The sequence below is a fragment of the Protopterus annectens genome, chromosome 1.part1 (assembly GCF_019279795.1).
Source record: "Protopterus annectens isolate FY-2018-M chromosome 1.part1, PAN1.0, whole genome shotgun sequence".
Lineage (NCBI taxonomy): Eukaryota > Metazoa > Chordata > Ceratodontiformes > Protopteridae > Protopterus > Protopterus annectens.
In genome coordinates this window covers 601,032,931-601,060,379 of record NC_056726.1, presented here as the reverse complement: position 1 = coordinate 601,060,379, position 27,449 = coordinate 601,032,931, and the positions used below count along the sequence as shown (strand labels likewise).

The 27,449-nt window shown below is 40.5% G+C and overlaps 1 protein-coding gene across 1 annotated transcript in view; it reads left to right on the top strand.

Annotated features, from left to right (window-relative positions):
• Nucleotides 1-27,449, top strand: part of DISC1 (DISC1 scaffold protein) — a 2,387,713-nt gene that overhangs the window by 1,956,665 nt on the left and 403,599 nt on the right. The window contains exon 11 of the mRNA XM_044077020.1: nucleotides 24,479-24,731. Coding sequence (XP_043932955.1) covers nucleotides 24,479-24,731 — 253 coding nt within the window. The remainder of the gene's footprint in view (nucleotides 1-24,478; nucleotides 24,732-27,449) is intronic.

The window sequence follows — 27,449 nt, the reverse complement described above, 5'->3', positions numbered from 1 at the left end:
ACATCAGAGGTCCCTTAGAACTTATCTGTATTTCCTGCTGAAAGTGTTTCCAGATGTGTTTTCTTTCCAGAAACAGGATTCAGGTGAGAGAGAGAACCCCCCATTCCACTGATGTGCTTTGCCAGATTTTACCTGTGTTTTTTCCTGTGATTTCGGGAAGGCAAACCAGTTGGTTTTACCCTTTGCTTGAGAGGAAGAGCGTCTTGCTGTGGCAAACCATTGCAGCTTGCATCTTTTCTGCCACTGTGGAGACAACCAGCACCTGGCCTTTGTGGTCAAAGGCTGTTCCACTGGAAGTGTGTCCACTTCTCTTTTTTCTTTGAAGAGATTGTCATTTTTAAGTGTTTCAGTTGCAGTTACTTATCGTCACATTATCTGTTCTCATCTTTACCTAGCCTGGTGTCATATGGCTTCTCACTGCTTCAGGACTAGGCCTTTTGAGACATTTACATTCAGGCTTTTCTTTGACCTCTTGACCCTAGATGTGTTTTTTAATGCTGCTTGGGGTTTCTCGTAATAGTTACACACCACACAGAGCCTTCAAAGTCAGGTGTAACAAATACATTACTGCTCACTAGATCAGCTGATATGTGAGATGGCCCTTTACATTGGTTGGTTATTGACAACTTGCTATGTCTGGATGACCTTTCTTTATCACTCTGCAGATGGGCTTTGTTAAATCAATCAATTATATACTTTTGTACTCGTTGTCATCCCTTGTGATTACTCAGTTTAAAGGGAGTGGAAATGGTTTTCTTATGTCATCTCCTGAACATAGAAGTTAAGACAGGAATTTTGTGCTGAGATCAGAGGAGGTGTCCATTACAGTGGGTTTTCTAGCATGGATGAGTGTTCACAAGTCTGTTATGTCAGAAAGTATCAAGTGTCTCTTAAGTAAATGTTTTTTTATCGGTAGCTTTATTACAAACAGGCGAATGTGTGCACTCTCAGTCATATGACTTGCACTAAAATTCCCGTTAGTTTTATCAGAAGTAGTTCCTAATGCCTTAAAAAGTTCCTAATTAGCCATAAAAGGAATATTGAAAGCAATTAAAGCATTCACAGCTACTAACAATGCCAGACATGCAAGCCACAATAAACTTACAAATTAATTAAAGATCAGAATGAGCTCATCATGTTCAAAAAACTATTTTTTTAATTATTATTTATTTACATTTTTTACTCAGTAGTGTCCAACTGGGCCGGGAGCCCATTTTCAGCGAAGACCCAGGGAGAAAACCTTCAACAAGTAATTTACAGAAAAACAGCAGTGAAAAAATACAGCAGAGTATCACGTACAGTGTACAAATACAAAAATATTTGAATAAAAGTTACAAGGGGACTAATTCTTAATATATAATCGAGTATACAGATCTTGATAACAAGAATAAACAAACTTCTTTTTTTTTTGCATGGTTGTTAGGTTAGAAGAAGAGAAACAAACAGGCAAGTAATAACTTGCTGCCTCATAGGAGAGTATAAGTTGGTATGTATACAAAGTTGATCTAGTTAGAATAAGAGACAACATGCTGGTGAAGTGATCCTGGAACTGTGCAATTATTGAAAAGTATGTATAGCCTTCTTTCTTTGCCTAAAATTCTGGGCTGAATATGACATACATGTTCATTTACAAAATATGTAACTTTCTGTTTAATACTAATGTAAATAAACACAATGCTGAAACAGTACTAGGTATATAAACAATGATTAAACATACAGAGATATGTAATACCTTGTGCCTAACATATATGCATTCTTACACATACCAAAATTATATTTTGATAAATGCTCCAGTATAGAGAGAAAGCTTGATGCATTATTATTATTAATGTTGTTATTATTATTATTGTTAAACTGTTTTGTTTATACACACTATTCCATTTTTCCTTTTTGGTTCATAGGTTTATAGGTGTATACTAGGCTAATGACAACTAGGGCCCTTAAAAGCCAAGCCGTGCAATCCAAATATGACCCACAAACATGATTTATATTTTATTTATAGAGAGTGATTTAATATCTGCCTCTAGCCATTGGAGACATAGGAGCCAGACCAGGGATGAATTTCCGATTACCATGCATTGGTCCAAGTTGCACTTAAACAGGGATAGGGAGGAACTCTGCTTCATATGTATGGTGAGCCTGTTCCAGAGAATGGGAATTCTCTGAGAAAAATATATGTCTTTCCAACATGTCCTATTTATGTTGCAAGCAAAATTTAGGCATTTTAATGTAGTAGCTCTGATGCTGTTTATTTTGTGAATATGCAAAAAGATTCATCAAAACAAGGTCCAAGAATGTCTTGCATGCCAACCGAAGATCACCTTTCAGAATTCTATATGATACTGAGTAAAGAGACAGGCTTTGAGATGATCAGCTTATAGTACACTGTGTTTGCTCCCTGTATTCTTTACTAATAAACATATCCTGCAAAAAAAAACAGTTTATAAAACAAGTGAGAGGTTACAACTTTACATAAATGTAGGCTATAGGATTCTAAAACAGATTTAGTAATCAATTTGTACGGAAGAGATAGACGGTCGGAGGTGGTTATTTCTGATTTAACTGTGAGGGACTCCCAAGTTTGTGGTCCTGGAACAAAAAATCTCTGATCAGTATACTATAGCACAGTTCTGGGTGTATTGAGGTCAGTAATGGATAAAGGAAGTGATTTAAGGTATAGTTAGTGATATGTTGTATTATATGACTGGCAAAGAATAGGAAGGATTCTAGACCTAATAATATCTGCTGATTATGAAATAGTTTGTTCTCTATTTCTTCTTCTAGTTCTTTGAATGCTAGGGAAGGAGATACAAGAGGAGGAGACATCAGCTTTCATCCAGTATGGAATAGTAAATTTTGAATGTTTCAAGAGCCTCTCAGCTTTTTGTCTCTCAGAGTGCTGTGCTTGATATGTGAAGCCGGTTGCAGGTATTCTCAGGTAGCGTGAGTGCTCACTTCATTAGTCTCATGTTTCTGAGTCCCTGTACATATAGAGTGCACTTTCAGGCCCTCCCCTAGAAGGCATCCCTGTGCTGGGATAAAACTGCTAATTCCCCAGCCCTCACCAGCTGACTTCTCCATCTTCCTGGCCACTAACTGAACCAAGGTTGGCTGGGTCACAGTCTGGGCTCTATCACTCTGTGCCATGGAGCTGGTCACAATGGCGGCATTTTACCTCTTCTTGAATGCTTTGACAGTGGAATCAGAAGCAAAGGTGCATGCATGAAATTCTAGTGAGACGGGTAAACAGAGACTGGAGATGCAGTGAGAATATTCGCACATTGACCTACTTCCTGTGTAAGAAGCAGCAGTAGAAGACTGGCGTTCTAGTTAAACAGGAGTTACATTTCTCGAAAGCTAAGCTGCTGAGGCTAGTTGGCAAGCACAGAAAATGATACACTGGAGAAAACTGTAACACTTGATGGTAGCTCTGGCAGATCTTCTAATGGGATTAAGGAAAATGAGCAATTTTTTATGGAGAATGGTAAAAAAATATTGGTATTTTAAAAGTGTCCTTTGCTCTGAAGTGATTTCTGAAGTTAAACATTACACAGCAGTTTAGTTTGTCAGTAGTGTGTTGTTAAATACAGATGCTAGAAAAAAGGTTAATCCCATGTATCATTACACTTGTCAACAGACTTGTCACGTGTTACATATGGATAAAGTGTTCTGTGATTATCAATAACTACCACCTGAATGCAGCCCCCTTTTGTGTTAAATGATGCCTTAATGCATAATTTTGAGAATACTGTCAAAAATTCTACTTTTTGCATGTAAGCATGTTACTTTTTCAGTTTTGGATATGCATCCATGATGGATCTTTTTCCATTTTTATAGATGCAAGGAATATGCCATTGAGGACCTGGGTTTTATAAGCACAACTACCATGCTTGGCATGGACTGGACAGCTGTCTCATTCTGGGGGACAGGTATGTGCTACCCTCCCACAGTGAATGCATCCAGGAGTATTTGTGGTGCTGTGATTCAGAAACAAGCAAGAAATTCTAGAACATCCCATGGCTTGTGTTGAAGCAGCAAAACATGTCATTTTAGCACTCAGTTCAGGAACTGTGATCCTACTGACTTTAGCCTAGCAGGAACAGAGGCTCTGTCATCCACAACTGTGACCACTAGAGAGAGAGAGAGATACATTTTTTAATTAACTACCTAGTACTCCTAGTCGTGCCCCACACTGAACATCTCCATATAACTTTAATGCAAACATACTCCTTGCCTGGACCTGGAGAGACTGGGCAGCTGTAAGATATGACACATCATACTTTCTGACACAGATGTTTTGTAGGGTATATGCCTTCTTTAAAGAAGTGTAAGGCAAGAATGAGAAAATGATACACTCAAGTTGTAAACATTACAGGGGAAAAGCATTGTTTGTAAAGCTTTATAGCAAAAAATTAATGCATAATTAATTCAAATAAATATGGTATGTGTTGAGGTAGCCGAAAAAGTAATGTTACTTGAAAATTTATTTCAGTGCTTAAGTTTATGAATTATGTTTATTTCATGTTTAGTAAGCAATGATCTCCCTGTCAGTAAATATATTTCTGACAGGCAAAATAAGTTTGCAGGCAGAAAAAGAAAGTGAGTACTGTGGCTTGGCATCTTTTAAACTTAAAGAAGTGTCTTACTTTGCTTCTCAATTGCAAGACTACTCTAATTTATTCTGAGAACATTTTCTTGTTTGATATAAACCCAATGCAGTTCTGAAACCATGTACACAATTCAGCATCTGCAAATACACCCCTAGAGCAACAAAAACATTTCATCTTCATGCTTGGGTTTGCATTTGACTGGCTGATGATATGTGTGTGCCTGCACAAATTTAGAGCAGATGAAAAATTATTCAGGCATATGAATGCATTTTGAGTCTGTCATTACAGATAGTGTGTGACCTGTCTGTGGGTAAGTGCAAGTTAGTTGCTGTTACTGTGTTGGTTGTATTTTTTTTGGTCATCTTTAGCAGCAAACCACTGAGAGACAATACCAATTTGCTGTGAACAATTTCATGTCAGAAATCACTTGAGGCCACAGCAGCTGTATTGCATTTGAATGCATAGCACCTGGTCTCCAGCTTCATATGCTAATTTTTTCCTCACTATACACAAAAAAATGTTTCTGAAATGCATTTTGTGCATGGCTGTGATTCTTGCCTGATGAAGCTGGCAGTTTCTATCATGTACTGACAGAGTGAATGTCTTTGTCTGCAAGGCATTTGATTCCCTTGAGAAATACTAAAAGGCAGGATCACTATCTTGTTGAAATGATTTGCTGTCAAGTTTTTAATTCTCTGGCTGTGAAGATATTTTAATGAGGTGATTTGTATATTCCATCATAAATGAGCAGCTAGAGTGAACCTAAGCATACCATTACTAACACTCCCCAGGCTCTGTGAACTTAAAATGCTAAGAAAAATTTCAAAAAGTACTGGCCAGTTTTGTTTTCAAAATACAGAAGCTACCTAGGATATTCTTTTTAAGGTCCCTGCACTATGTTGCAGTAAATGGGAACAGAAATACTGAAAGACGGTTGGTACTGTACAGAAACCATCCAGGTAACAAAAATGAAGACAGTAGATCGGTATTATGCAGCAATCATCCCAAGACAGTATTTTCATCGCATTAACTCTATATCTCATCAAAAAACAAATGTAGCAGAGAACATCCATGAAAGTAGCTGTAATAAATAAATAAATGAAACACACCAGTTATTAGTACAGTTCTCCTTTACTTTGTATTTTCAGACTGCCCTTCAGCTGAACAAAAGTGTTATAAACATTTCTCATTGTTTTTTTTTATTCACATATTTTATTTATTTATTTTACATTTGTTGACCAGGATAGTCCGACTGGATACATGTCCATTTTCAGCGGAGACCTGGGGAGAAAAGCTCCACACATACACATAAGGAACTATTATATTTTACACTCAAAGCACTGTAACAGCACGACACATACAGAAGGATATATATATATATATATATATATATATATATATATATATATATATAGAGAGAGAGAGAGATATTACATAATACAGGTAAATCACTGTTGCAAATACATTTCAAAGGCACATTCGTGACAGGATAGAAAGTCATACAGTCTATCATATTTAATACTATAAGTAGTGGCCTTTCAATGAGAAAGCAAACTAGATAAAGACAGATGTCTTACATATATCTTATGAAATTTAATATAACCTAGTTATTGTTTTTTGTAATAATTTGTTTTGTACGTTCCCATATCATCTGTGAATAAAAGATCTATTTTGGATCAGTTCACCTGTCAGGTAAACAAATGAATACTTCTACAAAAAAGGAAGACGACGTTTGGTTGTGTACACAAGAGTAAAGCACAGATTATCACTGAGACAGTCTAAGTTTGATTTGTTGATCATGTGCTGAAATACCTGGACAAAGCATGGTAGGGGGGAGCAGTTAGCGCCAGTATGCATACCCTAGGAGGAGGGAGCCATGTCTGATGTAGAGGTTTGCAGGTAACGAAGTCACATATCTTAACTGGGAATGTAGGATTGGCTTACAAAGCCAGTTACAGAAGCCTTATTAGCAAGTGGGTGGAAATATTCACAGACACGGGGAGGGTAAGTTAAGACACTGTGGTAATGCAGGCAGTCACATCATCCTCCAAGGATGGGGTTAAGCCCTAAGATGGAAATGCCGTCATTGCTGGCACTGTTTAATGTGAGTCAGACATAAGCAACCTTTATGGCTACCTGAATGATGACCTATGTGGTTGTCACTTTCCTCCATCCTAGAGAGTCAAGGCCAGTAGGATGGGTGACACTGGTCAGCAAGCATGGAGGCAAAAGGTTTAGTAAAAAATGAAGTAAATGACATACTGACCCACCATATAAAAAGGCAAGGACCGAAAAATGACTGCCTACAGACTTTTTTAGCTTCTTTGCCAGTGAGGTTCTGTTGCTATGCTTAGTTATTTATGTGTTGGATATTCAAGGATAGTGTTGTATTAGTGCTTTATTTTTCATTTTCATCACATCATAACATACATAAATACATATTCCCCTGGGATTCAGAAACACCACTTACATGGCTGCATAACGGCTGACTGTCACAGTTGAAGTTGCAAAGTGCGTCCAAAGTTAATTGACAATGCAATAAGAAACAGTTATTAGGACAATGAGAAGTTCATCCAGTTATTAGGTTATTACAGAGGTAGATGTGAAATTCAATAGGGCTATGATTTTGCCATACAATCATATGGATGAAAAAAATAAAGATACTCTGATCAAAAACTGGAATTTACAGATTAATTCCCATACTAATTTGAGGAATAAATTAGGTAGTCACATCAGTTTTATTTTCAAGAGAGGAAGGAATTTGAAGAATATTTTAGAAATAGATTTTAATTTTAAAGTTGAAAGAGGTGATTTTAAAATATGCCCTTATTGTTCATTTGTTAACATGACTGAAAAAATATCAATAGTTAATTATTCAAAACAAATATATTGTAGAGGCAATTTTAATTGTGATACTTCAGGAGTTCTTTATTTAGCTACATGTGAGTCTTGCCTGGCATTTTATGATGGAAAAACTGAGAGACCCCTGAAATGGCTTATTTATGAACATCTCTGTATATATGCAGGGGTGACAACAATAATGCTTTATATAAACATTCCATATTATGCCCCAATTTTGATAAATTTGTCTTTTTTATTTTAGAGAAGGTACCACGTCCATTAAAAAGAGGTGACTGGCAGCTTATTCTTGAAACCAAGCAAATGTATAGGCAATTTTTGTTAGCGGCAACTTTATTTTCTGGTTCGAATGAAAATATTTCCATTCACAATATACTTAAATTAAAAGCTGCTAGGTTATAATATTTATTTTGTAATTATTTTGTATTTATTTGGTATGTATTGTAGAAATTTCTATATGTGGAGTATTATATGACGGTTTTAATTAAATTTACTTAAGCAGTAATGTTTTTTATTGGATGGTTTACACTATTGTGATAAAGTCCTAGTGTATGAGAAGGACAAAAGTGCTTAATAAATATTTGTTTTAATTTCTGCTCCAGTGTGGTCCTCCTGTGCTTCGGTTATCAATGGGATGTTGGGTTTATTGGATGTTCTTCATCTCACATTGCTGCAGTCCTAACACTTGGGTAGTCCGCTGTCCCAGTCGGCCCGAATACCAAAGTATAAGGCTGACGTCGGTCAAGGCGCATTTGTCTGACATCAGGACGCCAGGGTACAAATGCGCATGACCGACGTCATATCCTCAGTCTTTTTTGCCGCATGGTCCGATGCAGAAGCAGTATTGCGAGTGCAGGTTGGCGTTCTGAAATTTTCTGAAGTCGGAGTTTCAGACCGAATCAAAGTTGGCTAAGTACCCCGTTGGGGAATATTTTGGTTTTTTCTTGCCTCAGTATTTAACCGGATGTCAGAAAGTGAATAACTGTATTTCTTGTGGGAAACAGATACCTCATAGAGATTACCATACATTGTGTATACCTTGCTTAGGGCCTGAGCACGACGTTGTTGGCTGTCGCTCTTGTGCTAGATTTAACAAACGCACTATTAAGAGAAGATTAGATTGTGCCAGGTTAGTTTTGGGAAGCGTTAATTACAACATGCCGCCGGATGCTCCGGCCGCTTGCCTAAAAAGCGCAAGGACAAAGCAGCGAAGCCTAGGGTGGAAGAACCGCCTGTCCCGGACGCCGGTTCTTTAGAGGGCTCGGTGGAGCCGGTGGTTCTACCAGAAGTTCCCTTGGATTCTCAGGGAGAGACTTTACTGTTACAAGATGTGTCCTCTCAGGAGGTAGGCCAGGCTGAAGGGGCTTCTCAGGTAGCTGTTCTCCCTCCCTTCCTAAGGTGGTTAGGCCCTCCTTCTGTTTCCAAGGCTCCTTCTAGAGGCCGCCAGGGTTATCTTCAGTGGGGTCTCCCTAGTTCTTCAGGGTCTCTGCCTAAGAAACATATGCTTAAAATGGCAGAAGATTTGATTACTATGATTAGAGGTTCTTTACCTCCCCCTGATAAGAGGCCTAGGGTGGAACCTGAGCTTGAGAGTTTTGAGCAGTGTTCGGAGGCTTCTGAGTCTTCGGCTGAAGACTTGCAGGAGTATCCTCCTTATTCTGATTCTGATGTAGATGACTCTACACCTTCGGCTTCTCCTCCTGAGGATTTTTCTTTTTCAGAGACTCTTCATTCCATGAGGGAGCATTTTAAATGGGAAGGTCAAGATTTCTCTGATTCTAGGAAAAGGCTTAGGGAATTTTTGTTTCTTCCCCAGCATAGGCATTTAGCTATACCTCCTGTTCTGGATGTGGTAGAGGATGTTTTTGCAGAGGCTTCCCTGAACCCTGATTCTTTGCCTCCTGCCCCAGTTAAACCGGACAGGTATTATAGGGTGCCTGAAGCTCATAAGTATCTTTTTAAGAGTCCTAGGGCAGACCCAGAAACTGTTTCTCAGGGCCCTAAAGGTGTTAAGGCTTCTGTTGTTAAAAATCCTGTTCCTTCTGATAAAGAGGCAAGGGCTTTGGATAGATGGGGAAAAAGGTGTATACTTCTTCCACTTTAGCCATGAGGGCTTTGAATTGCCAGTTTCACATGTTGAAATACCAAAATTATCTCCTTTCACAATTGAAGTCTAAGGTAGATGCTCTGGCGGAAGGTATTGAGTGTAAAGAGTTGCAGGATTTGGTTCATGTTTCTGAACAGGTGGGTAAGCATTCCTTGCAATGTGGTTTTGATGCTGTACAGGCCTCTCGAGGGTGGCAGCCACTGGTTCTGTTCTTCGCAGGCACGCCTGGCTGAGGGATCAGAATTTAGCTGAACATGTAAAGACAAGGATTTTAGATGCTCCTTTACAATCTGATGTGTTATTTGGTGCGCCTGTGGAAGCAGTTTTGAAGAAAATGGAGGACAAGGCTAAGTCTATGCAGACTGTTAAAGATTTTTGCAGGTTCAGCCTCCAAAGTTTAGTAGAAATTGGCCTACTAAGGGGTGGACTTATCCTTCTTATGATTCTCAGTCTAGGGTAGATCTAGACGTGGTAGGGGCAGAACTCAAGGTTCTTTTAGGCCTAGAACAGGCAGTTCGCCTGCCCAGTCTTCTGGTGAGGGCAGGGGTCAGTCCTTTCGTAAGCAGACCCAATGACTTGCCTTTTCAGCTGCCAGAGCCTTCTCGTCTGGCAGCACCTTTGGGAGGAAGGCTGGCACTTTTCAAAGAAAATTGGAGTATTATTACCCAAGACAGATGGGTATTGGATATCGTTCACCACGGTTACAGGTTTTATTTCCATGCCTTGCCTCTTTTCAAAGGCATGCCAGACATTCCTCCTATGCAAAGAAAAGAGGCTCACAAGCAAATTTCTCTGTTGCTCCAGATAGCCATTCAGCCGGTTCCTGTGCCAGAAAGGGGCCTAGGATTTTATTCTCGCCTGTTCCTAGTACCAAAAAGGGGAACACGTGGAGACCAATTTTAGATTTGTCTATCCTCAACACTTATTTGGACATTCCCAAGTTCAAAATGTTGACGTTACAACAGCTTTTACCTCTGCTGGGCAAGGATCACTGGATGGTAACTTTAGATCTCAAGGAGGCTTACCTTCATGTGCCTATCAGACTCAGTTGCAGGAAGTATCTGCGTTTCGAGCTGGAAATTCACATTATCAGTTCTCTGCATTGCCCTTTGGCTTATCTACTGCCCAGAGTATTCACAAAAGTTCTGGCTCCAGTTGTAGCTTTTTCAGGCTAAAAGGAATACAAATCTATCCTTACTTGGACGACTGTCTGATTCTGGCTCAAGAAAAGGACGAGCTTCTTCAGCATCTGGAATATGTGATAGCAGTGCTAAGATGCCTGGGGTATTCTGTGAACGAAATAAAGTCCAGTCTAGTACCCTCTCAAGACATGTGCTTTCTGGGTGTGAGACTGAATACAGCAGCTCAGATGGCCTTTTAACCCCGGACAAACAAAAGAGTCTATCCCTTTACTTCCATCAACTATCTCATCAGTCCGTGCTGACTGCAAGGACAGTCCTTCAAGCATTAGGGTTCATGGCATCTTGTATTCTGGTGCTTCCCAATGCCAAACTGCATATGAGGAAGCTACAATGGTATCTCAAAATGTATGGACACAGCACTGCCAGGATCTGGACACTGTCATTCAAATAATACCTTGCATTCAAAAGGAATTTTTGTGGTGGGCTCAGGAATGTCACCTAAACAAGGGACTCTCTGTGACCCGCCAGAGGCGAGTCAGATTCTGACGACAGATGCCTCAGACATAGCTTGGGGAGCTCATCTGAATGGAAAGTGGATACAAGACAAGTGGCCTGCCAGACTACAGCATCTACATATCAACATGAAGGAGATGTTAGCAGTCCAGTTTGCATTGATGGCTTTCAAGGAGTTACTTCTTCCAGGGCAGGTGTTGATTCTAACAGACAACACAACTGTCATGTGGTACATCAACAAGCAAGGGGGAACACATTCTTATCCTCTATGCAGGCAAGCAATGATTTTGTGGGAGACTGCTCAGCTTGCAGCTTACTCTTCAGGCAAGGTTTCTGCCAGGAGCACAGAACTCCTTACAGATGTGTTAAGCAGGCAAATCATGGATCCCCACGAGTGGAAACTGGATCTTCATGTATTTCAAAAATTGACAGTGTCATGGGGAACTCCAGACATAGATCTGTTCGCTTCTCCACTAAACCACCAGCTGCCAAAGTTTTGCACGAAAAGGTTTCATCACACAGCTTGGAAAGTGGATGCTCTTTCGCTCAGTTGGGAAAATCTTCATGTGTATGCCTTTCCACCTCTGCCTCTCCTCCCAAAGGTACTCCTAAAGGTCAGACAAGACAAGCCAAGGATGATTTTGATAGCTCCAGATTGGCCTCGGCAACACTGGTACCCATTACTGAGGAATCTGGTAAGAAAGCCTCCATGGCCTTTACCTTTAATTCCACACCTTTTGTCTCAGAGGGACGGTCATCTACTCAATGTCAAGCTTCACTCTCTTCATCTAACAGCCTGGCATATTCTGTTTTGAACCACAGCAGGTCTCAACTTCCTCAACAAGTTTTGAATGTGATTATGGAAGCCAGGAGACCTAGTACACGTAAGGTGTATGCAGAAAAATGGAAGAGATTTTTATTTTGGAGTGCAGCAAAGGATTTGGATGTTTCTGAGCCTAATTTGAGTGTGGCTCTTCAATATCTTACTGAGCTATTGGACAAGGGCTTGTCTTTCTCTTCCATTAAGATTCATGCTGCAGCAATTTCAGCTCACTATGATTGTGACCCACCATTGTTTTCTCATCCTTTGTTCAAGCAATTTCTTAGAGGGCAAAGAATATAAGACCCCCACGTAGAGCTCCTACTCCTGCTTGGGACCTCAATTTTGTGCTGGAGAAACTTACTCTACCACCTTTTGAGCCTGCTACTGCTGAGTTGAAATACTTGTCATGGAAGACTGCTTTTTTGTTGGCCATTACTTCTGCAAGAAGGGTTTCTGAATTGCAGGCCCTTATGGCGGTTGAGCCTTTTTGATTTTTCATAAGGATAGGGTATCATTACGCACTAATCCTTCATTTATGCCTAAGGTGGTTTCTAGTGTGGCTTTAAACCAAACTATCCATTTGCCTACTTTTTATGCAGATCCCCCAAATAGGGGGGAAAAGATTTTGCACACCTTAGATGTACACAGACAGTTGCGTTATTATTTAAGCAGGACTAGGGATTTTAGGCAGTCTCAGCAGTTGTTTGTTTCTTTTGCTTTGAGTTCCCAGGGCAAGCCTGTGTCAAAACAAACTATATCTAAGTGGATTGGGTTTTGCATTGCATTCTGTTACTCCCATCATGGCAAGGAGATTCCAGCTGGGATTAGACCTCATTCCACTAGGGCTACTGCCACTTCAACAGCATTTCTAAGGGGGGTGGCAACTAAGGATATTTTGGAGGCAGCTACTTGGAGTTCAGTGTATACTTTCTCCAAGCATTACCACCTTCCTCTCTATTCTAAGTCCAGGGCTGGTTTTGCCACTGCGGTGTTGCAGGGCATTTTGGCAGCTCCTGCTTCATTATAGTTTAGCCATCCTCCCTTACCTCTGCTTTGGGATTCTACCCAAGTGTTAGGACTGCAGCAATGTGAGATGAAGAACATAGTACAGTTTTGTACCTACCATAAATGTAGATGTTCGAAGATCCACATTGCTGCAGTCCAATTTTCCCTCCCTCCTTCCCCTCTGTGTTTAGGGGTGGTTGTGGGGTGAGGTTCTATTTTTTGTAAATTTGTATATATTGTACATATATTAGGTACAGGAGTGTTTTGGTGTTTTTTGGTTTTGGCCTTATCTTTTTAGGGTCTTCTGACATCCGGGGCAAGAAAAGACTGAGGATATGACGTCGGTCATGCGCATTTGTACCCTGACGTCCTGATGTCAGACAAATGCGCCTTGACCGACGTCAGCCTTATACTTTGGTATTCGGGCCGACTGGGACAGCGGACTACCCAAGTGTTAGGACTGCAGCAATGTGGATCTTCGAACATCTACATTTATGGTAGGTACAAAACTGTACTTTTCTTTCTTTCCTATGAGTTGTGGTCCTATACTTATAGGTTCATAGGTATGTACTAGGCTAATGGCCCTGGAGCCTTTACAAGCCTAGCCCATAGGATTATGCTGGAATCGTGCCACCCGACCTTAGTTCCCAGTGCCTCTGTTGAGTAGAGCCACTGGAGTGATCCCGGGGGTGAATTTTCTATTTCCCATCTACTCATCAAGAATTCTCTTGAAGAGGGCCAGTGAGGTGCTCTGTTTGACATGTATGGGAAGTCTATTCCATAGCATGGGCAGTCTCTGAGTTATGAACTTGTCCTTCCATCTTGTTCCATTGATTGTGGTAATGAGGTTGAAGTCTCTGGAGTGTGTGGTGTGGAGGGATTGGGATTTCTTTAGATGTAGCATTTCTAACAGAGCTGGGTCAGACATGGATTTGTAAGTCAAGCAGAGATCGCCTCTAAGTAGGCAATATGAGACAGAGAATAGTTGGGAGATTTTTGCGTCTGTCCATATAGGCCAAGTGTTTAAGGCCTAGGATCCTCTTTGTGAGGTACTTTTGTGGCCTCCCCAGTTGTTGCAGGTGTCTAGTGAGGTACATGCCAAATGGGGCATTGTACTCAATGATTGGCCTAATGAGGGAAGAGTAGTGGGAGACAATGACCTCTTTCTTCCTGGATGTAAAACCTTTAGTAATGAGATGTGCCACATAGAAGGACTTTCTGACCACAGTGGCAATGTGGTGTTCAAAACAGAGGTTGGTGTCAACCTGTGTTCCCAGATCTCTTATAACTCCTTCTGTGTTCACTGGACTACCATCACTGTGGTAATTCATGGGAACCAGGTTTTCCCCAAAGGGGATGACGACACATTTTTTGGTCTTTCTGTAGAATGTCAGCATCACTTGGAGAGTTAATAATAGCTCCCAACTTGCAATCCGTCTGTGAACTTTGTCAGCCAGAATCCCTTCGTTTTGACCTGGACTTCAGAGATGTAGATACCAAACAGGAGACACCCAGGACTGAACCCTGTGGGACTCCACTTGTGACAGGTTGAGAGTCTGACATGGAGTCATCTACTTTCACACTGTGGGTTCTATCTGTGAGCCAGTTTGCAACCCACCTAGTGATGTAGGGGTTGATGCCTAGCTTAGTGAGTTTTTCTATGATTCCTAAGTTAGGAATGATATCAAAGGCCTTGGCCAGATCAAGTTAGCCTGTATGAACCACCTTGCCTTCATCCACAGCTCTGATGACTGACTCAAAGATGTCGACCAAGTTGAGCAGATATGATCTACCCTTCAGAAAACCAAACTGTGTGAGATTTAGAGTTTGGAGATTCCCTATATCCTTGTTTATAAGCTCCTTGATGATGCGTTCCATAGCTTTGCATATCAGACTCGTCAGGTTAATGGGGCAATAGTTGTCAGGGTCTGTAGTCACTCCTGCTTTGTGGAGAGGGATGACTGTAGCAGTATGCCATTTGGTAGGGACAAAGGCTGAGGTGAGGCTGTGATTTAACAGGGCACACAGGTGTGGTGCCAGTTCACTCTGTAGTTCATGTAGAACACAGCCAGGGGATATTGTCAGATCCCATAGAAGATGTATTCTTGTGCTTGGACAGTGCTGTTTTAACCTGTGCAGGAGTAATACTGGGTACCTGGCAATCTACTGGTATTGTGATTGGTCCTTTGGTGGGGGAGAGAGGGGTAAAGTTGGCACTGAAACTGTCGGCCAGTATATTGGTACCTTTGTGCAGTAGCTCAGAGCAAATCTGGGTATTGCCATGGAGATTCTTTACATAACTATAGAAGGCCTTGTGGTTGTCTTTACTATCTGCTGCAATTCTGTTTTCATAGCTAGCTTTAGAGGATTTGATGAGGGATCTCAACTTTTTGTTGAGGCTGATAAGGGAGTTTTTCCAGTCTTGGGACTTCACCTTATTCTGCATCAGTTTCCTCATTCTGTTGTAGAGTTTGTTTATGGCAGGGAACCACCAGATTGGTTTCCTTTTTTTGGAGGAGAGCATCTTGGTTCTATTGGATATGGTGAGAGCCATGCATTTGTGTACGCGTTCGTACACGCATTTGATGTATGATTCGGTGGCCATGCAACTATTCTCCATTTGCATGGGTGCTGTGAAGTTAGCCACCTCTGTTTTTAGGAGCCCAAAGTTAGCTTTGGAGAAGTTTTTCGTGGTGGTTACCTTTGCGGAGGGGTGGGGTGGGTGGGATGTGGATTTCCAAGGTGATTAGTTTGTGGTCGGATCTAACCAGGCAGAAGTTGACTATTGATGTAGAGCAACTGTTGCCCATGTTAGTAATGACCAGGTCAAGGATGTTGCTACCTATAGTGGGGGTACGAACGAGCTGGTCGAGGGCATTGGAATTAATGAATTCCAGGAAACGTTGGGCAGTTGTACTGGTACATGAGTAGTTCTCCCAGTTAATGGAGGGGTAGTTGAAGTTGCCCAGTATGAGAATGTTATGTTGGACCCTAATATTCTCCAGGGTGCTTAGGGACATGGAGTGTGAGTTTTGGGACATGGTTGGGGACCTGCAGCAGGTGACAACCTGAATCCCTGTCTTACCCAATGTTAGCTGCACCTGAAGTATCTCTGATGCGTTATGTTGGAGTACCAGTCTGGAGGTGTGCGCATCATTTATGAATATGGAAACATCACCACCTTTGGAACTTCAGTCCAAGTTCTGGGGCCAAAAGGTGTGGAATGAGTTATAGCCTGGTAGTGCAGGGGTGCTTTCTGCTGCCTTGAACCAGGTCTCTGTTACAGCACAAATGTCAATGTTTTCCATTTTAAGGAGTGCTTTGAGCGACTGTATTTTGAGATTTAGACTTCTAGCATTGAGCAGCATCACCCTCAGATTGTATTTGTTTGTAGCTGTTATGGTGGTAATTTGGTCTTTGGAGCACTGCCAAAAAAAGGCACTATAGGGGTGGCAAGTGCCTTGGCCAGTATCCGGAAGCCCAGGGGCGGCAGATGCAGGCCATCTCTAGAAAAGCATTGAGGTCTGTCAATCATGTCATCCCAGGCAGATAGATACTGGATCCCCTTAGAATGACACCAAAAACTTAGCCAATTGTTGAAATCAATCATTTTCTGCTTGTACTGTGGTATCATTCTGGGTGATGGTAGGAGGCTGCACAGGGCTAAGGTCATACCCGCCTGGACTACATAATCCAAGAGCTCCTCCATGTCTCTTTTCATGTAGTCTAGGGAGGTACATCACAGGTCATTCACACCCACATGTACAATAACAGAGTCATATTGGAGGGACCTGAGTGCATGCATTATGTGGTGGATCCTGGCACCTGACAGGAAGCTGACTGTTGCTTTCTCCTTATTCATCCTAGTGAGTGGGACATCAGTGTGCCTCACTATTGAGTCACCTATGACTAGTGTGTTGGGCATGATGTTTTGCTTTACAGGCTTTGTTTGAGTAGCACACTGTTTAGGAGAGTTATGTGTCTCATGATTAGTGTTGTGTTGTGGTGATCAAGTGCGTTTCTGCCTTGGAGGTCTCTGCTGTTTGGTTAGATTTTTATTGAGAACCTCCGTGAAGGTGGGTATGTGGTTTGTGTTTTTATTTGAAGGCAGCGCTGCTATGTTATGGGACCTGAGTGCATGCATTATTTGGCGGATCCTGGCACCTGACAGGAAGCTGACTGTTGCTTTCTCCTTATTCATCCTAGTGGGTGAGACATCAGTGTGCCTCCCTATCGAGTCACCTATGACTAGTGTGTGGGGCATGCTGTTTTGCCTTAGGGGCTTTGGTTGAGTGCCACACTGTTTAGGAGAGTTATGTGTCTCATGATTAGTGTTGTGTTGCGGTGATCAAGTGCGTTTCTGCCTTGGAGGTCTCTGCTGTTTGGTTAGATTTTTATTGAGAACCTCTGTGAAGGTGGGTGTGTGGTTTGTGTTTTTATGTGAAGGCAGTGCTGCTGTGTTATCTTGTTTTTGTACATTAAGTTAGAGTAGGCATAAAGGTGGTGGATGCTGATATTAAGGAAATGTGATTGGTGTACCATTTAGGACAGATAGAGCTGTTAATCAGAGAAATCAGTTGCTAAGACAGTCCTTTGAAAAAGATCATTTTCCTCAGTCTGTTCTAGAGCTGACAAACATTAAAGAAAATTAAAATGTACATAAAGCATATGTCATGCACTTGCTTTTGTAGATATGAATTTTCTTACAGTAAAATGTACCTGCCATGCCTACTTACTGTAAAACTCAGGTGTTCTGTACCTGACGTCTTCTTCCCATTGGCCTTCTGGTCAAGGTGATGCCTCCTGAAGTATTCTTAGTGGTGCCTGCACTGCTCATCTTATCATGCAATTCCAGTCAGAGCAATCACTACTCTAGCAGTACATTGTACTCGGGACACTCATAAGATGTTCTCAGCAGCACTCCCAGCAGTCTCTGTAACTGTTCGAAATGTTGGGACTTGCAATACAGAGTCCTGGAATGTGGAGACTGAATGACCAAAAATCTGAGATTCAAATTCAAAGATTATTCACTTTTCTCTAATGTATGGCAATCCTGGAGTTGTGGGGCTTGCCTCCAGCATCAGTGACAAAAATGCATAAGAACAATGTTTAATATTTGGTCTTCTCCTGTATTTTTGGTCTTTCGGATGTTTCAGGACTTGGTATTTTGAGTGCCAACATTTCAAAAGGGAGTCCTCACTTCATTAGAGTACTTCTTGGAAGCTCTTCCACACTCAGAGCCTTTGGAAATTATGGTCACTTCTCATGTCACAGTCCAGAGGAATGTTGTAGAACATTCAGTTCAACATTCATTTCTGCTGTTATGTGATGGTCAGTAGCAAGGACCAAGGCAAGACAACAAGTCACACATCAATACAGGGTTTGGCAGGATGGTGTTTGGATGTGAACTACATGATGACATGATTCTGTGAGCCTGCAGAACCCACATATCACTTCATTATTGCTGTTTAGCACCTCTACAGTGCATGGAAAATACGTAATACTCAATACTCACGTAATCTAGTCCTGACTACATGCCTGCTGGAGTCAGTGACCCACCCATCCATTTGCAATGGAATGTGTGGCTACTCCTGCTGGTGCATGATCAACTACTGACTAGCACCATCTCTACAATTAAAGTGCTATACCACAACTGTATTTTTCAATCTACCTATCTTACGGCACAAACAAATGATGTATATATTGCTTGCTCGACCAGTGTTTGTAACCTGTGTGTGCTATGTATTCACTATATACCTTTTCTGTGTATTGTTTTAAGAATTGTCTTGATAACTTTTCTGTGTATTGTCTTGGAGCTTTTCTCCCCGGGCCTCCACTGAAAATGGACATGTATCAGTCTGACTATCCCAGTCAACAAATGTAAAATAAAAAATAAGTAAAAAAATAAATATCTGGTGTTGCTTGTTGGGGGTGGTGGGCAAATCCCTTTTCCAAACATAGTTCTGGGTTTTTGCTTGAGAAGGTTAAAAACCCTTTGTCTTTTATAGTTCTGAAGAAGGTACTTGATAAACAAATATGTAAAGTAGTGGAAAGTAACTTGGGAGATGAGCAGTTTCGATGCCGATCAAGATGCAGCATAACTGACCTGATGACTGCAGTGAGATAAATAACTGAGAAGAAGCTAAAGATGAGGAAAGAATCCTACTGAGCATCCCTAGACTTGGAGAAGGCATATGACAAGGTCCCAAAAAAGCTGATCTGGGCAGTCCTGTGGTGGTTCAAAGTCCCACAAACATTGGTAGAATTATTCCAGGGTATGTACAAGGACCCCATGACTCAAGTGCAAACAGCATTCGGGCTCACAGAGAGATTTCAAGTTTGAGTGCATATGCGTCAGGGGTCACTTCTGAGGCCACTGCTGTTCGTGCTGGTGATGGGCTACATTACCAAACAGGTTGAAAGGACAGATCAGCAAGGTTGCTGTGTGTAGACAATGTGGTATTACAGGCAAACTCTGAACAAGAATTTCAGCAAAGACTAGGGGAATGGAATGCAAAACTGAAGGCACATGGGATGAAACTGAGTACAGATAAGACAGCTGTAATGGCAGCAAATGGGGGAAATCAGAAGAAGCTGATAACTGAGATAGAAGGGAAAGTAGTGGAACAGGTTAACAACTTTAAGTATTTGGGAGAGGTGGTTGAGAAGAGGGGAAGTCAGGATGAGGAGGTGTATGTTAGAATCAGAGGGGCTTCAGCTAAGTGGCATAGATTTCCATGGGTCATGTATGACAGAAGAATGCCAAAAAGCTGAAACGTAAGGTGTACAAAGCAGTGGTGTGACCACTACTGCCATATGGTACAGAAAGTGGGCAATAAAAGCAGAACAGTTGAGGAAACTGGAGGTGATGGAGATGAACAGACTTCCAATTCATGTCAAGCAGACCACCTCCATGACCCTGTTTAAAAGCAACCTGGATGACTGGATGGGAAACTGCAATTTTCTGGCAGGGATTGCCCCTGCTTATCTCCTGGACATGGGTAATCCTTGCTAGAAAGATCTTGGGCATAGACGATATCTCTCATCTAGTATTATATTGGGATTTTACAGCTAGGCTTTTAAAGACCCTGGGGTCAATAGCATAGTAACATCCTATGAACCTATAAAGTGTCTGAGATGGGATAATAGAGAGACAAAGAAATGGGGACATCAGAACAGAAGCCAAAGTAGCTCCAATTGCAAAGAAGGTCAAAGAGAACAGTGATTCAAGCAGCTGTGCAAAAAAGCACAAGACAGTGTGGTGAAGAAAATTTAGGACAAACAGGAAGAAAGCAAGAGGAAACTAGGGCATTGAGAAAAGAGATGGATGGATTGTGTGAGAGAAGACTTATGTCTGGCAGGCATGACTGTTTTAAGAAGATAGGAGATTGGCAAAGAATCAAGAGAGAGAAAGAAATGTGAACAGTTAATACAATACCCTAAGCACATGTAGAAAATGGAAAAAAGTGTTTGATGGTGATTATGATAATGATATAAATTAATTGTGGTATACATCTTCGACATGTTGTTCTGGGCTAGACATAAGGGAGGCTGTACTAATAACATGAGCCACTCTACCTAAGGACCATTATAGGGTGGTAGTAACATTCTCATGTAAGGATTGCATTAGCCCGTAGCCTGATTTGGGGTGCGTATATACAAATTCCAGGAGATCACACCAGTGGACTATGGCCTTACTGCAAGCATACCTGTGTTGTGATTGACAGTATATGTCATGGTCATACCCCTCAACTGTTCAGATTTTCTCAGAATGTCCAGATTTTGGCTTCATATGTTTGGTCTTCTTCTCATAAAATTGTGGTTTTCAAGCAAATCATTGGTAAATAATTGAAGATTGAACTCAGAAAGTAATGACAGAGATACATTTGAGTTTCAGACTTCATACCCTTAAGAAAATTCATGCTAACACAAAATCTATTATTCTATCAATTCTCCAAGTTTGTAAGTGCAATATTTAAAAATTGTCCCTATTTTTCAGCCTTTACCCCAATTATTTTTGGCTTTGTCTAGATAGGATGGCACAGTGGTGCAGGGGTAGTGTTGTCACCTCACAGCAAGAAGTTCTCTGGTTCAATTCTTGGCTGGGGTGCCTTCTGTATGGAGTCTGCATGTCATCCCTGCGTTTATGTGGGTTTTCTCCCACATTAAAAAGACATGCATCTGGAGTGTTTCTCACTGGGCCTCCACTGAAAATTGGCTTTGTTCCAAGTCAGACTTTTCTGGTTAACAAATGTTAAATAAGTAAAAAATAAAAATAAAACACGTCTTTATCTAACAGGTTGAGAGGCATGGTCATGGTTTGGGTGTGTGACATAAAAAGGCATAATGATATGTTGGTAGGACATATACCAATACAGCACTAAGGGAGAAAGACAGGGTACAGGGACCACAGTTATAGCCATGCACATAGCTAGCTGTAAGTGTGATGTTGTTGGGTCTATGCCATACAAAACATGTTGTACAACAGTATGCTTCACAGGTACATGTTGCTGCATAGTGTGTGTTAGAGAAATACTTTTCCTTTGCCACTGACTGCTACCACATGGAAGGCACATTTAAGAGTGGCCTTGCCTTCTTGTGGGTCAAATGTTGCAGATCCTAGCAACTTTGGTCTTTCTGTTAGTATACTATGATTGTGGTGCAAAGCAGAGGAATGGGATAAAGTTTCGGTTTGCATGGAATGACACTGTGATGAAGGCCATTCATGGGCTCTTCATGAACACAGTCATGGATTTTCCTTAAAGTTAAGAGCAACTGAGCTGTCTGCCAGTGTGTCTAATGGGACCTTGTTGTTCCGGTCAGTGCTGTCTGTGGCCATAGATGCATATGAAAGCAAGTACAACGTATGGCCACCCACATGATCTGTAATGCTCATAACAAGTTAATAAACCTTGCAGTGGAGTGGAGGGCCATGGTTGGGAGTCTGCCTCCCCAGTCATCCATAACCAACAAAGAGATTCTGGCACCTCTGTCTATGGTGGGCATGTCAGTTCCTTTAAACATGGTGGAAGATTTAGTATTTAGCAATGGAGCTGATCTCCAGAGAGCACCACTGGTATCTGTGGACAATACAAGTGGGTATTATTCTAGATATATATATATATATATATATATATATATATATATATATATATATATATATATATATAATGGAGTGCAACCAATGGGCATGTTGAGTCTTCAGCTGCAATAACCATCTGAAAATGTATGCTTTCTGCATGCTGTTCTGTTTTATAGATGGAGCATCACTGGGATCTGGGAGTGACATCAATTACATTAGTATACTGTGGAGTGTTTGTTTGTTTTCGGTGGTGCTTCAGTGTCTGGGTCCTCCACTCAGGATGTCAGTGTGCGTGATGTGGAAATCTATGAGCCTGATGATGATGGCTGCCACAACCTGATGCAATCTCAGGCCATGTTGACACTTTCAGAAACTGGAAATATTTTGGGCATATCTCCTCCTACTTCCACAGACACTGTTCCAGTGCCTGTGCAACCCACCCTCAGTCTCAGAATAACACAGTAGAACAGCCCTTAGCCAGCACAACAGTCCAAGATACTCCCTGTTCCCTTTTAGCCAGACATCAGTGGGCGCTGGCAGCTGCCATGCTGCTAAGAAGGAAATTAGGAGGTCAATGTTCCAGAGTTTGTCAGTTCTGTGGTTTCTGCCCTAAACCTGAGCTGAGTGTCTTCACTGCCAACACACAGCAAATATGCAGGGCTGTCATAGAGGTACAGGATGATGCCATCACAGCAACTGTATTGCTGATTAGGCCAGTGTATGTTTTGTGTGACTATCTCAGAGAGGGCTTTACCCATTTATATAGCATTTTTGAAAGGCACTGTGGGCAGTCTATATCCTCAGTGTGCCAGCATGCAATGCAACCTCATACCATGGGCATTGCCATTCTCATGACCAGTCATCTTCCACCTCTGCTGGGAAGCGCAACAGATTAAGAAATAACTGACTCTGAAATGTATTTGTTACATAAAACCGTTGTCTGTATGTTGTCTGACTATAAACAAGTCAGTTAACTTGTAACAGTATTTTGGGATCAGTCCTGAAATCTGATGTCCACATCTAAGTAAGCTTACTAATTTAGCAAATCAGATGCCCACACCCAAGTATGCTTACTAATTTACCAAATCAGAAAAACTAGGAACACAAAATAAGTGACACCATTACGTTAAAAGCTGTTTTATTACCCTTTCTGCATCCTGTACAGCTGTTCACTAAAATGTATTTTGGTTGGCCTTTCAGTAAGTAATATACCTGCCTGCTGTCAGTGAGGCAATAGACTCAGCATGTGAAGATGGTGAATATACTTCAAGCCTTCATACTCCATTTCAACACTAAATACCTTTCCTATTCACTTTCTTAGTTGACAGTTGCCACTGGTGTTGGAAAGCTATGTTAAGATCAAGTTGATGAATAACTAGCAGCAGTTTACCAGTTACCTAGAAAGTGATTAAGCAATTTAATTCTAGGAGTGTGTCCCTATATGCTTCCATACAAAGACTTATTTATACAGGGCTTAGCATCGCTTGTCATTAATATGTCAGTGTAAATGTTTAGAGATTCCCTTTCCAAGTAAGCAGTTGCCAACTTAAAAGACATGACAAAACAAAGAATTAACAGAATTTCTTGCACTTTGGAACTTTGTACAGTGAAGACAAGTACAATATTGACTAGTGGAGCAAATAACCTGAAACTCTTACACAGGTACGCAACAGAACTCAAAAAAGCCTGCTTTCCATGCACACATGACTGACTATTGAAAGTAGATGCTTTAAGTTTTGAGTAGTTTTGTGTAGTTCACATGAGGCTGGTTCAGTGCCCATAGTCAGGAGAAATAACAGAAAATAAGAAACATATTTCTATCAGCCTGCAGAGAGTAATAGGCCATCAAATTCTGAAGTATAGCTAATGTACATTATTATTATTGGCTTGTTTCCTAGTCTGTTAAGCTGCAAAACTCTGTAAAATTGCTTTTTAAAAAAAATTGTGGCAGCAAAAGAAAGAGAAAGACAAAGTCAGTCTCTTGTAAGTAATTAACAGTATAATAGAAGAAAATCCCATGTTATCAGCATAAAACCCTAAGTAAATATTGTATTCAAGCAGTACTGTAATGCACTTTGTACAACGTCAATGCCTTTGCTGCAAGCCAATGTAAGATCTAAAGTCTTTGCTGCACACATACTTTACTGTTTTGTAAATTGTACAGGACTTTATTGCTCCTCCAACATATGCAAGATTGAAATAATTAGCAAACCATTCATGTGCCACTTATTTTTAATGAGAGCTTAAACGACTTTTACTGAGGTGCTGAAAACAGTCTGTTGACACACTGGTGTGCTTTGATTTTTCTTCATGCTTCCCTTTGGTTTTTCATTTCAGTCACAGAAGCCAGCTTCTGGAAAAAGTGTGGGAAGCTGACTTGGAAACCTGCCAGTTGCTGGTTCGAGGATTTCATCTTAAAGACATGGGGTGCTTCTTTTCAGAGGGAGAGGAGAGCAGAATGGTTGAAACAGAGAATGGTAACACTCCATCTTCCAGCAGTGAGTGTGAAAAACAATGTGGCTTTCCAAATTCCAGAACATGGGAAACTAGCCAGTGTCTGGATTTCAAACATAAACATGCAGCAGCCGAGGTACGGAAATGTTATGTTTTTACCAGGACTCAAAATAACTCTGTACAGCTAGCACTGGAATAATACATGGAATGAAAGCATTATGCATTCTTTATATAGCAAGTTTATCTTCTTATCCCAAAAGGGTTATATTTGTATAGCCGTTCATTATTACTGCAGTTGTTATGCCTGACAGGTAATGTTTTAATCATTTATTCCATCAGCTATGTATATAACCTATTTGATGCCTGTCTTCCACTACTGACACTCTGATGTATTGTTTAGGTCTGATAACAGTCAAGTTTTATATATCTGTATATCTGCTTCATAAAAACGAATGCACAAATGTAAAGGTGCATGTTAGAGCCACATTAAACTCCATAATGACAGTCAGTACATCCGTATCGTTATCTGTATGTATGCATGTATATGAGTGTATACATATATGTATGGTTTACTATCACATTTTCGAAACTACTGTGGCCGAAAGTGCGTATATCCGAAGATGTTCGGAAATCAAAACACCGACCACGGTAAATGCCGAACTGAGCATTTCAGTGAAGTCGAATGACGAACATTTCAACTTCACTGAAATTCTCTAAGCCGCTAAACATATTTTAACATGTTTTGCACCCCCCCACTCCCCTACTTATATATACAAATTCCGAGATCGCACTACACTGAGGAAATGGTACATTTCCCAATCCCCACTATAGTGCAATCTGCACTACACTGTCAAAACTTGCTATAGCGGCTGTTCACTATTGTAAGGTTCAACAATATAGTACTCGCACTAATGGTTCTGCTACCTGATTTATGCACATGCGTTGATCGCACACAGTGCGATCGACTATGTGATTGTAAATATATATATATATATATATATATATATATATATATATATATATATATATATATATATGTGCATGTATTTAAAAATGCCTAAACACTCAAATGTTGATGTTGCTAAATTCAACACAAAATAATCCGAAAACAAAACAATCACATGCAGGCATACTCAGACATAAACTCTAAGCATGCAAATACAAATGTTTTGGGGAGAGGGCAACCCCTCCTGCACTCCCAGTGTGAGAGGGGTTGCCCTCCACATCACCTGCTAATTATATATTCTAACTGCACAATTACACATTCCCGGGGATAAGGGCATATTCCTCAACCCTTGTAACATAGTGCTCTTGCACAACTGTAGATCAGCTGTCGTCAATAAAATTGTGTTGACAAAACAATTGTCAACTAGACTGCCAGATGATGTAAGTGATGCCTCCCATATATATATATATATATATATATATATATATATATCTATATATATATATATATATATATATATTATAGACATTTTTAAAATATAGAAATTTATGGTAAAGTCTGAAGTCATATCCAAGTTATGTGTTTGATACATGGATTCCAAGAAGTTCATCTCAAAAGTGAAACTCAAGAAGTGAGTTTTGACATCCATGTTGAGAACACATAATTAGTGGTTATGACTGGAGAGACCTAGTCATACTTTTTAAGGCATGGATCTTCAGCTGCTGCCATGTACTATGAGTTACAGACCAAAAAGTATAGGAGTGCAAAGTGTTTACAGCTTTAAAAGATGTAAATGCCTAATTGGTAATACACAGGCAGGGGCAAGAAGCTACTTGTCCTTCTGTTGGACTAACAGCTTTAAAAGCTATTAAACACTTCAGTCTACCTTTTTGTGTGTCACTTGGAAGTGTTTTACAGCCTTTAATGGCTTTTTTTTGCTGCTGTTCTATGGTAGATGCTGTTTATAACCTAGTGTCGTTGTAGAGCATAAAAAAGTTAAATCTTGCATAACAAAATATATTATGCACCTCTTTGACACCGGAAAGGGGCATAACAAAATTGTGTTTCGTCCAGTTTTGGATTGCAGTTAAGTTCCTTGTAATATATATATATAGCATGCATGCATACACAAACACATATATATCTATAGCAATATCTGTAGCTATATCTATATCTATCTATCTACACACACACACACACACACACACACACACACACACACACACACACACACACACACACACAAGAACAGATCCTTGTAGTGAGGTACAAAAGTTTTCCAGTCGCAGAGGGTAAAACTCCTCCCACACTTAAGGAAAAATACTTGTCCATCATCAAAGTTGCCGGCTGAACCTCTATAACTAAAAAAAAAACACAAACTGTAACCAATCTCACCTGAAACTTCAAAGTAATCAAACATTTACAACTTGTTTAGAAATGAATGCTTCTTTATTTAAAAAACAAAAAAAACAAAAAAAAAAGTTGACGAGTTTTGCCCTTAACAAAGCTTCATCAGATCTAACTCCAGTTTACATGACATGCATTATTTATATATGCTTTAACACATACTTCATTGTCAGTTCACTCATGCTGGTGTTATAAATTTATGCTGTAGGATGTTTAGCCAAGTTAAAATAGGATGTCTCATTTTTCATCTCTTTTCTGCACATTACAGCACAAAGTGAGATGACTCTAAAAGCAAGCTTGTAGTTTACAGGACCAACTGCAAAGCATGCAAGGCATTTTACATAGGCAAGACTATCAATGTCTTAAAGGTAAGAGTCACTAAATACTTATCAGTTATAAATCTTAATAACCCACTAGCCAGGCATGCTCTAAGCAGCAGAAACTTTGAGAAATTTGTGTTCTACATAGTAGATAAACTGACAACCAACCCACTTGAAGGGC